Source organism: Eucalyptus grandis, chromosome 1, assembly GCF_016545825.1.
Source record: "Eucalyptus grandis isolate ANBG69807.140 chromosome 1, ASM1654582v1, whole genome shotgun sequence".
In the NCBI taxonomy this organism is placed as follows: Eukaryota; Viridiplantae; Streptophyta; class Magnoliopsida; order Myrtales; family Myrtaceae; genus Eucalyptus; species Eucalyptus grandis.
In genome coordinates this window covers 52,206,853-52,219,890 of record NC_052612.1, presented here as the reverse complement: position 1 = coordinate 52,219,890, position 13,038 = coordinate 52,206,853, and the positions used below count along the sequence as shown (strand labels likewise).

The window sequence follows — 13,038 nt, the reverse complement described above, 5'->3', positions numbered from 1 at the left end:
ATGCCCAAGCAAAGCTAGGCGTGATAGGATCTCGTACGAATAAGCATTCACCGTATTGTTCATAGAACAGCTACAGAAGAAAAGCTGGCCTGGCGAATTCTGTTCGCCAAGTGCCGCACAGGTTGTTCCGCGGCCAAGGAAATTGTCAGCTCATGACACGTGCATAGAGGGCTACAAAGGCTAGGTATGCTAGCCCTGCAGGTGCCCCCATGTCCACCGTCAAGCAGGAGTACACTTGACGAAGATCACGCCCGAGAAGTGTCGGTCGTGGATCTCCTCCTGTCACCATACAAAATCGGATGGGGCGCCATAAAGGATAGTTGTGGTGGCAACATACGGTGCGAAAGACATCTTCTAATTTGAAGAGAAAATTTACAATAAACAAATGAGTTTTTAAATAAAAACTTAATAAGTAAGCATGTAGTTCGAGCTTGGAGTTGACCGCTAACAAAGTAAATAGTAAAGAAACCATCAAGTGGTGGAGTCTATAAGAGTTTAGCTACAACAATTTCTCAGGGGAAGATGACACTTCACCCTGTACCCCTCGCATCCAACCTAGCATCACGAGGTTCCCTGAATGAATGCTTATATTTTGTAACTTTTGAAGTGGTGTTTGCTTATAAGCTGTTGTGTATGTGTTCTTTACATTACACTACACTTTAGCACACACAACTCACTGTCGGACTTGGGTCACACGGGATGTTGAGATGGAAACTGCGTCGGTTACAACCACGTAGTATGAGTCGCCTATCTCAACCCCAAAATTTCTTTCTTGGTGTCGAGAGTTACCACCTAGTCTACTATCTTGTGACATAGGTCGGGTTTTTGACAATGCCAAAGTCAAAGGAACCTCAACCTAATTGCGATCACATCGCTTCAATCCAAGGATCCTATAGCTCCATATTGCTAAAATTAAGTCTTCCGAAATCCTTACACTTGCAATCTACTTACTTTTTGTACCTTTGGTCAATCCATGACAATTAGATTGGTCGTGAGCCTTGCTTTATATACAATGGGAGCACCTGACCTTCACATTATTTCTACTCCTTCAGCCGAACTCTGCGTTTGGTGGGATAAACTAGACTAGACTGGCCGTGAGTTCGTGTGATCCAATAGACGTATGCTCCCCCTATTGGAAATAGAAGTCCATTGTGGCATTGTCCGAGCATTAGCACATGTTTGGTGCCCAAGACCTCCGCTTTCATATTCGGCGAACACGAGCTCACTCCGACCTTGAAGGAATATAGCGTTGCCATTGGGAAACCTTTAGTCTTAAAGTTGGTCAGTCCACCCATCGGGATGGAGCGTGCATCAGTTTTATCTTATTTCCTAAGAGGCAAAAGATAGGGGGTGAGGAAAGTTTTGAGAGCAGATCGCAATTCTTGCCTATTTTCATTTATGAACGAATTCTTTCAAGATGCCCCATCAATTCGAATGAAGAGGATCTTCTTGCTAGTGTTCTTTGGGTTTGTAGTGTTCCCTCATTGTAGGAACACTATTAGTCCCTCAACTACATGGGTAGCTCGAGAAGTATATGCAGGGAAAGGCTTTTTCAATGCCATTTTGACTAAAATCCCCTGTCGAATCATACCGAAGGCATAAACATGATCGTTGAGGAAAATGATTATACAAGATGCTAGCGTTAGCCGGACATTGAGAGGAAAATGATGACATTTCCATGGAGGATAAGCTAATGTGCATTTCCAGAATGATCGATATTGGGTATAATTCAAAGCGCAAGAGAGGAGAGACCCAATAGCTTGATGACGTCAGCCTTGTTTGAATTCTCTCCTGAGAACTTGCCTCGTGAATTTATGGAAGTAGAATCTGTTCAATTCACGGCTAAAGAGATGGTCACCATGATCACGCCAGTCGTGATTGATCTATCGGAAGAGGATTATTCCTGAGAGTCCAATGAAGAGGAAATGAGGCCTGTAGTCATTTACCTTATGTCTGAAGAATTTTCAGCGTTGGAGGTTAGTGGATGTGATATGAAGCCGGTTGTGATTGAACCTACTACCCGAGGACGAGGATGAGATAATCATCGAAGTTGCCCATAGCATTGACACTAAGGCGATCCCTTGGGATTATGTAACAAGTGAGGTCGATGCTGTTTCTCAATCAGGCCAATGTTACACACCTGCTGGGGTGGTTGAAAAGAAAGCCGTCAATAACGAGGTAGAGCAGTTCTTAGGGATTGTTAGAATGAGGGAATTTGAAGTTGTGAAACAATTAAGAAAGATGCCAGCTCATATATTTCTTCTAGATCTCTTCAAATCCTCTGAAAAGCACAACATTGTTGAAAGTCCTCGATGAAATGCATGTACCAGAGATTATCGGCGACAGTCAATAAGAGGAGTTTGTTGGATCAACTTTGTTAAAAGATCAAATCTCATTTGCCAATGAAGACTTCCCGGCTGAAGGCCACAATCATAATAAGGCCCCGCTAATCTCGGTAAAATGTTGCTATACGATTATTGCAAGGGTATTGATTGATAATAGGTCCGCATTGAATATCTATCCATCGACAACACTACAGCATCTTGGAATTAATGAAAAATAGATCCAAACATCAAGGTCTACCGTTTGGGCCTTCAATAGTATGACGAAAGAGGTGGTAGGAGAAATTGAACTGGAGCTGTCAATCGGTCCCGTCTCCTTAGAGGTGAATTTCCAAATGTTGGACATTCCTAGTGTCTTTAACTTCCTATTGGGGCGACCTTGGTTACATACTGCAGGAGCTGTTCCTCAGAGTTTACACCAGAAAGTCAAGTTCGCTATAGACGGAAAACTGGTCACAATTCATGGAGAAACTGATTCTAGGGTCTTTCATGATATTGCAATCCCTTACATCGAGCCTGAAAGCAAGAGTCAAATTATCTAACTTGATTGACATTATGGCGTTGCGGAGATAAACTTTTGCCACAAGAATCTCTCATCCTTGCGTAGTGCGCAAATATGCATGATATTGCCCTCTTGAATGGAAGACAAAGAAAACCAAATCAACTGCGCTCTCCGGACAAAAATAAAACAATAAAACAAAAATCAACCCTGCTTCGCTGCGGGAATATTTGAAGCTTACATCCTTTTGTCGCATGCCAATGCGCAGAAGCTACCACAAAGCAGGCAAACCCCAGTTATTCAAAAAAGACAGGAGGCAAATACGCATCCTTGATCTCAAGCCATATATACAAGCCCATATTCCAGAACCATGTGGTTGGGGAAACCCTCAGTAATAGACGCCCCTATCCATTATTGAGCAACTCGTGCATATAGCTTTGTCTTCGGAGGTGATTTCCAACTGGCTCAACACCTGTTTCCTAAACGAAAGCCTGCCCATTCGACTTCATTCATCTCCAATTTGTCTCATTTGCATCTGTAAATATGGCATTATGATGTTCTATAAGGTTCTGAACAACCTCAATAGTGGCTGCCGGGTCCTCCGTTTCACCTTCCTCTGCAAACATTGAAATCAACAAGACATGTGAATTGAGTGAAAAAGAGTTTATCGCTTCGCGAAACGAAATTGCTGCTATTAGGTCTGCAGTCACCAACAAAGCTTATTAATATCCTTCAGGGGGCCACATCAATACAATAGTTCAAACCACCTACGAAGTTCTTCAGACTTGCTGATTTCATTTCCAGTAAAGTAGACCAAATTAAGACATATTACCAAAAATAAAAAGTTAACAAGAACAATAATAACCTGCAAGCATCTCCCAGGCACTAATTGCTACAGTTGGGTCCACGTTTTTAGGAGGGCTTCCCGAAAGCTTGTTCCAATATTCCCTATAAAACTCAGGGTTCCTCCCCTTCTGCCACATCAAAACTGGGGCCATCTCAATCGCAAGGCTCCGAGCATCCATCTGTGCAGAAATAAAAACCAGTCTAATCAGATAGGTCACTACTTGCCAGAACTATTGTCCATTTTCTGATGATGGTATCTGGACCAGATTAACGTCTATGAAAATTAGCAGCAGAGCTAAAGCATGTAGCTCCAATGATCTCAAGGTTAAGTATTTGTTTTAGGCCTCAGAATAGAGTAAATTGAATAAATGCCCATGACACCATTAGATTAGCCGTCAATATATAAATGTGAACTGCTGCTTTGGAACTGCTGAAATTAACACGGTGGCAGCACTTCCCTGTTTAACCGTTCATATTCCCTCATCTAGCTCAAGAAGAAGAGAGAAGAAGAGTGGGTCATACCAACACAAACCAATGGTGCCCCCCCCCCATATTCCAGTGATGCCTATAGATGATATCCATACATAAATACAAAACTGAGCAGCCTTAACAGTGCAATACCAGTTATAGCAGTTCTTCCTTATAAGATCATCTTCTACTTTTGTCCACTAAGTAATAAAGTGGTTCGCCATGTTTCACTGCCAATAAGAACAAAAATAGGAGGCATGCATGCATATGAGAGAGAGAGAGAGAGAGAGAGACCACCTTGTTATGATGTGAGTTCTGGCTGATGCGGAGCAACAGTGCTGTTATATATTCTAGTGTCATGTAATTTGCACTCGGGAGTCTCTCTAATATGCTTCTCATTGCTTGTACACTAGTACGAGCACTTTTTAACTCTTCATAGAGATCAAAGGTTGTCAGTGGCTCGGGAATGCTTGCAAGGTAGCATTTGGCAAGTATTGCCACATCCAGTGGATTTGTACCATCGGGAAGTGAGGCATCTGGATCTGTGGAACAAAAGAAAGTATTTAGCACCTCACACACTCTAAATTAAACAATTGAAAGTCAAACATGTTATCGATCAGAAAATTTGAAAGTCAAATGTGCAATGAAGGACCATGTAATATACCTTCATTGTATTTCACAACCAATTGCTGAATAACCTCCTTATCCCTTCAGATTTGAACAAATTCTGAGAATTTACCCCTAAAAATAAAAACAGCGCACAAATTACTGTTGATGCTTTCAATTGTGTGACGATAATGCAGAAAAATCCGCATACCCATAACCACCTGTACTTATAAGATATTCAGCACATTTGATCAAAATATTAGGAACAGGCCTGCTGGATTGCTGCCGTTGTACCGTTATCTCAATTGGGACACCAAAGGCTGCAAACAAAGTTTAAATATGCAACTGTTACTCTGCAATCTAGTAGAAAGACATCACATCAAAGAAAGTTACTAAAATCTAGGACAGTCCAAAGGTAGTATATGCTCCGCAGAATGACTATGCTTAAGCAAGAAAATGATTTTGGTCTAATACTAAGGAGTTGCATAATTATAGGAACCCTCCAAAGACAGATCTACTTGTCATAACCTTTTCGACAATTTTAGAAGGAGTTCCGAGTTGATGATATAGCATGCACTAGTATCCCCTTTCTGGATCCCCAAAGAGCATAGTCAACTCACTAAGAACTGTCGAGCAGCACCATAAGAGCTAAAAGTGAAGGACTACCTTGTTGAACTCCCCCTCTTAGATGGAAAATTCAATGGAAGAGAGAGAGAGAGAGAGAGAGAGAGAAGGGGGGGGGGATAATACTTAAGGGTCTGAAATTTTGACATGTTGATTCATACCACAACAATCCAGAGCACCACGAATATATGGTTATCCATACCCAAAAATTGAAAGATACCTCTACAATTTCCACAGAACAATACAAATATCTCAATACTTTGAAAAGAGAAAACCGTTTTCAGTACAAGCAGAAGTAAATGAACTCTATGGCCAAGCACAAGATGCAAGTCAATTACCATCCGTGCTAGAAAATCCCTGCGACAGCAAGAAAACACATCAGAAACTTGCCGTTAATACACAGAATGGATGAGGGAGTAATTTATGCGGTCAGCCTCATAATTCTTTACCTTCTGCCGTCTTTCCATATCTGTAATAATGGATTTACTTCTCTGTGCAGTCTTTTTTGCTACCTGAAGAATCATTTCTTGAATAAGTACGTCACCTTTTAGAATTGTACACTAGCAAACCATTGTTGTTTAGAACATATATGAACCTCAGTTTTGACAGCATACAACATGGAGAATAAGTTTCTTAATAATTGAAATCACAAAGAGAGATCTCTAATGGTAAACAACTGAGCCCTATCTTGAGATCACGGGCAAGAAATAGACCATCAAGTGCAAGACCCTTTAGAATCAACCAGTTAGGTTTGATTTTTAAGCTACAGGAATATAAAGCCAAACTCAGTTTAAGGATGTTTAGACCATGGAGCTACTCTTGCTACGTATGCCAGCCCAATAATTATGCCCCGTTATCTTATCTGACAAAAGATAGTGATCTTGAAGAACTAAGTAACAAGTGTTGACTCAATGTATCCTTAAAGATCATCAAATAAATCCAAGTCTCGACACAACCTAACCTACCTCTTCGACTTTTGTCTTGCCAACTACAACTTTATCCTTAGTGCCTGTGATACCCTTCCTCAGAAAAGAGCCAGTAGAGGCAGCAGTTTCTATGAGACGCTCTTGGACTGCATGTCTCACTGATGGTTGCTGAAGGAGCACCCATCGGCTTTTCACTGCTGATCCAACCCTTCCGGCAATTTCAGTAACATTGCCTTTGGCATCCTTCGCTACCTCGCCAACAAATGCTCCGGCATTCTTCCCTGATTCTTTGAGTCTCCCACCTATATTTACAACTTGAAGTCTAAGCCATGCACAGTGATATGACAGAGTGAGCTTGTACGGAAAGAACCAGGTATACCTGATGAAGAAAAGAAGCCCCTCGCCCTGTCGTGCCACGGAGCTGACACATCTGAAGACATTAGTAAGTGGCAATCGGCACTCCTTTCCCACGCTACAAAAAGATCTTCTCCTGCATGAATCCATCAAACGTGTATCAGAAACACTGACAAGTAGACCATTCAAGAACAAAATTGAGCTCCCAAGGTCATCTAACTAAAGGCTGCTCGATTACCCAGTAAAAGCTAGAATCAATAAACACGGTTCCTCGTTTCACCGGAAATGGATCGACTCTCAAAAGAAAAAGAAAAAAAAAGCCTTTTTTTACTCCAAAATCAATTCTCCTCGCAGCTGCTCTGAATCGCCCCATCGCTGAAGTACCCAGGTACAACACAAGTTGAAATTGAAAAGAAGCAAATTACGAGTCTCGATACATCTGCTGGCAGCCTATTGGTTAGCCGCCACCATTTTTAGCGGTCAAAGACGACGCTTCCTACCGAGAATTTCTCACAAAGCTTTGAACGAGTCGAAGATCCTCGTCTCGCCATGCGCGGACCAAAATTTAAGATTTTGCGATGACCCAAAACATCGAAACGACAAAACGACGATGTGCAGACAAAAGGAGAATAAAAAAGATCCTGCCCATAATGTATCTACAGATGGAATCCAAAGAAACTCGCGGCAACACAAAGACAAACCGATTCAAACAAGAAGAACCCAATCGACAAAAGACAGAGAAAGTTCACCTCAAGGCTCAACGATTCAGTCCACCTCAAAGAGAGAGCTTTCCTTGTTCTCTTTCTGTTCTGATAAGCAGATGAGCTTCCTGTTCGGCTCGCTGAGAGAGAAACCAAAAAGGGGAGAGAGACAGGGGAGAGAGAGGCTGTGGTGTAGAGAGAGAAAAAGTCGACTCTGGCATCCAGCGTTCACGAATGGCCAGCCTTGAGGTAAGAAAAAGGGTGCGCGTGCGCGACAGAATGTTTTTCTTTTAATTCAACGAGAATTAGTGCCGTAATAGTCCCTTTTCAATGAACCCATTTTGGCTTAATGAGGTTTGAATAGTTGTCCTTCTTTGAAAAATCAATCTCTCGACGACAGGATGACAGCAACCACCAACGGTGGTCTCTTCAACCGTAATGAAATCTTTGGCCCACGTAATCATTTCCCGGCAGAACCGTGGAGCGAATATTTATATTATTTTATTGTCCAAATTACGATAAATTCTTTGAATGTGAAACTGACCAATTCTCTTATAGATAGGTACCAAGATTCCTAATTGTTGAAATTGGGAACTCAACCAATTGACCGGGAAACAACCTAAAAGCAGCCTAGACGTCAAATTGAGATTGGCTTTCCTTTTTTTAGTTTCGCAGTTTTATTTCATTACTCTATCCTATACCATTTTTTAAAAAATTCTCAATTGAGACATTATAATGACCTGCTTGTATTGGAATGCTCAATGTCATTATTTTTTGCAAAAGTTCTCAACTAAAAGACTAGTTCTTTGGTTTTAAACCGATTCTATCGATAAATCCATTTTGAGTTGAGAACCAACATTTGTCACGGCCAATTCCTAATTTTTTTTTTTACATGGAAACCAAACCAATCCTAGTGTAAACTAGATATATGGGTAAGGCCGGTCCAATTTGGTTCCCAAGTTGAACTAACCCTGTTGTTGACCCCCAATTTCTCATGACCAATGTCTCAAAAAAGAAAATCATGTTTTGTATGGTAGCACAAAGGTATTAGATCTCTCTTGCTTGCAAATGTATCGGGAGTGAGGCAAGATATTCTAAATGTGATCTAGAAAATTAACATATCATTTTCATGTGGTAAATTGACGATAAACTTTTGAACAAGTAAATCTCATGTAAGATTTGATCGTCTCACTTAATATATCAATTTGGCAAATCAATCTTGAGATACCAAGCAGTACTCTGTTACCATATGTTGGCAAACCCTAATCAATTCAAGACGCCATGCATTCTTCATGTCATATTGGCGGTGAACCGTTAACTTATACATGCATCGAGCACGAAGTTATTTTCGAGCTATACATGTAGAAGACGCTGATAGGCTTTAGGGAACATCGAGTACGAGGAAACGTGGAAGAATTAGACATGCTGGCGAGCCACAGGACCCGACCTAGTTTACTAGGCACCAAACATAAACTGAAGAAGCCCGGACAAACGCTTTCCTACTTGAGCCCCAGCTTATAATCCAACGAGGCCCAAATAGTGAATGGAACAAATGGGTTCTGTGGAAGATCATCTGAGATTTGCTTTTCCCCTCAAATCTAAGAAGAGAGGACATCGATGGTGCTGTGTCTGGTCCGTATTGCTTGTTGACTTATGAAGTCGACCGGGACTTTCGTTTGCCCCAGCAGTTGAATATGACCTAGACATTCGGAAGATATTGTGTTCAAAATGTTGATGAATCAATTTGAGCCGAAAAGAGTTAACGACCATGAGAATTCATGCCGACACTGGGTCGTGGTCCTTCCAGCTACTCGTTTCATTCTCCTGGTCCACGATTCTCTTCCAAAACCAGTGTTCCCTCCAAACTCTATCCATTTGCTCGATGGGGATATTCTTGGTCTCTGGCAGCAGAAGGTACACGAATGCAGTCATGACAGCCACCCATCCCCCGAAAAAGAAGAAAATCCCTGACTTCAAGTGGCACAGCATTGCTAAAGATGTTTGAGCGACTGCAATGGTGAAGACAAAGCTCACTGCGACCGTAATACCCTGCCCTGCTGATCGGATCTCCAGCGGGTATATTTCGCTCGGAACAAGCCACCCTAGAGGCCCCCAGGACCAGCCGAATCCAGCAACATAGATGCAGATTGATAGCAACACCACATAAGCGTACCCTTTGCTCAATCCACCGTGATCTCCTAGCTTAGCCGCCATTATTCCTCCGACCATCACTTGCGACGCAAGCATCTGAATGCCCCCGACAAGGAACAATGTTCTTCTGCCTAGCTTGTCTACTATGAGCATTGATATGAAGGTCGAACTGCAACCAATGACACCAGTCACAACTGCGGACATGAGTGATGCACTTTCCCCCAGGCCGATGGCTCGGAACAGGACCGGCGCGTAGAACCCAATGACGTTGATTCCCGTGACTTGTTGGAAGAATGGAATGACAATTGCCATGACCAGTTGAGGCCTATACTTCTCTTGTGTGATTGTTCGAAACGGTTGGCGAATGGCTTGTATGTTTAAGTTTGCTTTAACGAGATCATCCAGCTCTGCCTGAACGCTGGGCGTTCCTCGCACGAGTTGCAGCATGGATTTGGCCTTTTCTGCTCCATTGTGGCTTTGGATTAGGCTGTTAGGTGTCTCTGGGAGGAAAAGCGCACCGAGTGTTAGGATTGAGGCTGGGACTGCACCCATGGCAAGGGAAACTCGCCAACCCCAACCGCCTTTGATCTTCTGAGTTCCATAGTTGATGAGGTTAGCTGACAGTGCACCAATTCCTATTGAAAATTGGAAGCCATTGTTGAAAGCTCCTCTGTACCTTGGTGGTGCCATTTCCGAGAGATAAAGAGGAACTGACTGCCAATCCAATCAAACATGCATAGAAATTGTTAAGCAATGTCCCAACCCATCAAAAACAGTTCATGTCATATGATGACTACCTGATTCGCAAAACCGACCCCAACGCCAAGCAGAGCACGGCCTAAGATAAGCATGAAAACATTGGCAGCTGCACCTCCAAGGGCTGAACCGGCAAGGAATGCAGCTCCTCCTATCAACATCGATGGTTTGCGTCCGAAAACTCTAGTGACGAAAGATGCAAAAAAGGAAGCAAAGAGGCCAGCGATATAGAGGGAGGAAGTGAAGGAGGTCAATAATTGGCTATCGAACTTGCAGTAGTTGCTGATCTCGGTGTCTTCATTCATCTTAATATACACTTCATGGAAGAACCTCTTCAAAAACGAATCCATTGAGGTCACTCCACCTAAGTAATTATTTGCACACTTATCAGAACAACGTCTTTGTATAGATCAGCGATCACAGTGGTCACCAACCTTGCAACTTCAATTCTTGGAAACGCATTCTTTTAGCAAACTAACAATGAATAGGTGTGTGCTTAATTACGTTAGGAACTTCATCTAATCAATCAGCACAAGACAACTTGGAGGTCGTAGAACCACCTATGACATTCGTTGAGAGCCAGCAGAGATAAGAAAGGCACTTTTCCTTCACGAGGAGAATCCAAAAGATGGCAAGAAATAATGAGACAGACCTGAAATTCCAATGTCATAGCCGAATATGACACCTCCCATGGCTGCCATCAGACATGACAGTATGACAAACCAAGTTATATTGCCGTTGTAGTTCCCTTCCGCAGCACTCGTTACTGCAAATCCCCCTGCCATGGCCTTGTTCAAACTTCCTCACAAGCGCACAGAGAGAGAGAGAGAGAGAGAGAGAGAGAGAGAGAGTCTGTCTTGACTTGTAGTGATGAGCGACATAGGGACCAGGCCACTCCGTAGAATATTCAAACTAACATCACGAAGCATATATGTGGAGATTGCGACATGAATGGGGTCAAGATTGAATATTGAAGTGGTGACTTTGTTTCCATGTGAACTCCTTTGTCAGAGGACAAAAGGCAATGATTGTATAAAATATCAAGCAAAGATTGACTGAATCGAAAGAAGCCAGTAGGAAATTTCCGAAGAATGCTGCTTAATCGTGCTAGCACATGCATCCAAGTAGCCCCAGACATTGAAGGGATCTTTCATTATATGTCTTGGCCAAAGAAAGAAAAGTCTCTCCTCGTTACATAAGGGTTGTGAGATGACATATTTAATTGGGGAGGTAAATGGGATCTGAAAATATATGAACTTAGGATCTCGAGCTCTGATACCATGTGAGATTTCGTGTGATTATTACTAACTATTCTAAAAGTTTAAATTATTAGAAAAGCGCGATTTAATATTTAATTATTTAACAAGGGTCATGATGCTCGAGCAATATGGAAATTGCGAATGGGAAGCAAGACCTTTTCTTTTTTTATTTCCCCTACTGGTCCAAAGGTCTTGCGTGGCCCCTAAAAGTCATGAGTTACATGCGTTGTTTATACTTTTATAAAGCTAGGTTAGGTACTTTATCCTACCCGTCACGCGGAGTTTGGTTTTCTTCTATTTGATTAGAGCGATTAGATAAAACTTTCCACACACCCTTTTGATTGGCAAGCATTTATATTTCTTTAATTTCACATGAGGGTGGTGTCCACATGTTGTAATCCATAAATTGGTATAGTTCACCGTAGGGTCAAAGAAAAACTTAACCCATTTAAATATGCCTAAGTTAATTAGATATAGTTATGTAGCCATTGATATTACTTTAAATGTCCATTCACTCAATCCTGTTTATAGTGGTTTTTGTTTTACGTTTTTTTTTATACATATTTTGAGGTTCAAAACTTGAGCATGAAACATTAGAAACCTATTCAATACACTAAAATTGATGTATAAAATTATCTATGATTTCCCATTAAATCCTTGGCAATCGAGAGCATTTCTTTTTTACCTTCAAATTCTGAAGCAAAGTCATAAGTAGAAATGTTTTACGTGTTCCATGCGGGGCATAAGTAATTGTATTTCTTACGTTGGTGCAAATCCACCCCTCACTTTCACTAACCATCCATATAAACATGATCGTGAGTTGAGCTGCTCAATAGGCTTTTTAAGGCTTGTGTCAAGCCCAACATGTTCAATAGCAATTTGGATAGGCTTGCTCAAGGGTTTAGCAGTGAAGCTAAGCTTCACTGTGCCGCAAAACTGTCGTACAATTTTTCTGGGATAACATATTAGGCCCTAGCCAACTCAAGCCCGACCAATGGCCATCTCTTCATTCACAATCCACGTTCATTTGTTCATTATTCAGTTTGGTGGTTCAACAAAAATCGAATTGATCGGTTTGGAAAAAGACTTTAATCCTAGCTCGAACCGAGCCAATTCTTCAACTTGTCATTGGTAGGTTTCATTTCAAATCATTACTATCAAATTGAGATACAAACGAGATATGTAGCACGCACTTAAAACAATGTAGCTTCTCTGTGTTATGAAAACTAACAAAAGGGCACATCTATTTCTCCATGACCATTATATTCGGAGGAGCATGGTCAAACTTAAATCAAAATTTATTATCCATAACTTACAAATTTCTAATTTAGCTAAACTTAAATCCCAAAGTATGGCAATCCTGTTAAAATTTTATCATCCGATAGTATAGAGCAATATTTAATAATACTTAAATTGCTCAGCTCAATTACAAATTCTATTTGTCGACAAATTCAAACATTTTAAGGATGCATTTCACATAAAATCAATGGTTTGAGACACTTTTTC

At 41.4% G+C, this 13,038-nt stretch overlaps 2 protein-coding genes across 2 annotated transcripts; both read right to left on the bottom strand.

Annotated features, from left to right (window-relative positions):
• Nucleotides 1-2,946: 2,946 nt before the first annotated feature.
• LOC104449879 (uncharacterized Rho GTPase-activating protein At5g61530) lies at nt 2,947-7,637 on the bottom strand. The gene is given in 11 exon segments (XM_010064182.3): nt 2,947-3,457; nt 3,707-3,866; nt 4,453-4,697; nt 4,820-4,864; nt 4,867-4,896; nt 4,983-5,081; nt 5,724-5,742; nt 5,835-5,897; nt 6,351-6,613; nt 6,691-6,801; nt 7,415-7,637. Coding segments are annotated over 10 exon segments (1,092 nt in total). The 5' UTR covers nt 6,752-6,801; nt 7,415-7,637; the 3' UTR covers nt 2,947-3,350.
• Nucleotides 7,638-8,803: 1,166 nt separating this feature from the next.
• LOC104449855 (hexose carrier protein HEX6) lies at nt 8,804-11,147 on the bottom strand. Its single transcript, XM_039301638.1, has 3 exons — nt 10,926-11,147; nt 10,315-10,637; nt 8,804-10,231 (listed from the first exon to the last, which is right to left on the bottom strand). Exons 1-3 carry the CDS (start codon nt 11,056-11,058, stop codon nt 9,143-9,145), a joined length of 1,545 nt encoding a protein of 514 aa, XP_039157572.1. The 5' UTR covers nt 11,059-11,147; the 3' UTR covers nt 8,804-9,142.
• Between the last annotated feature and the right edge of the window lie 1,891 nt (nt 11,148-13,038).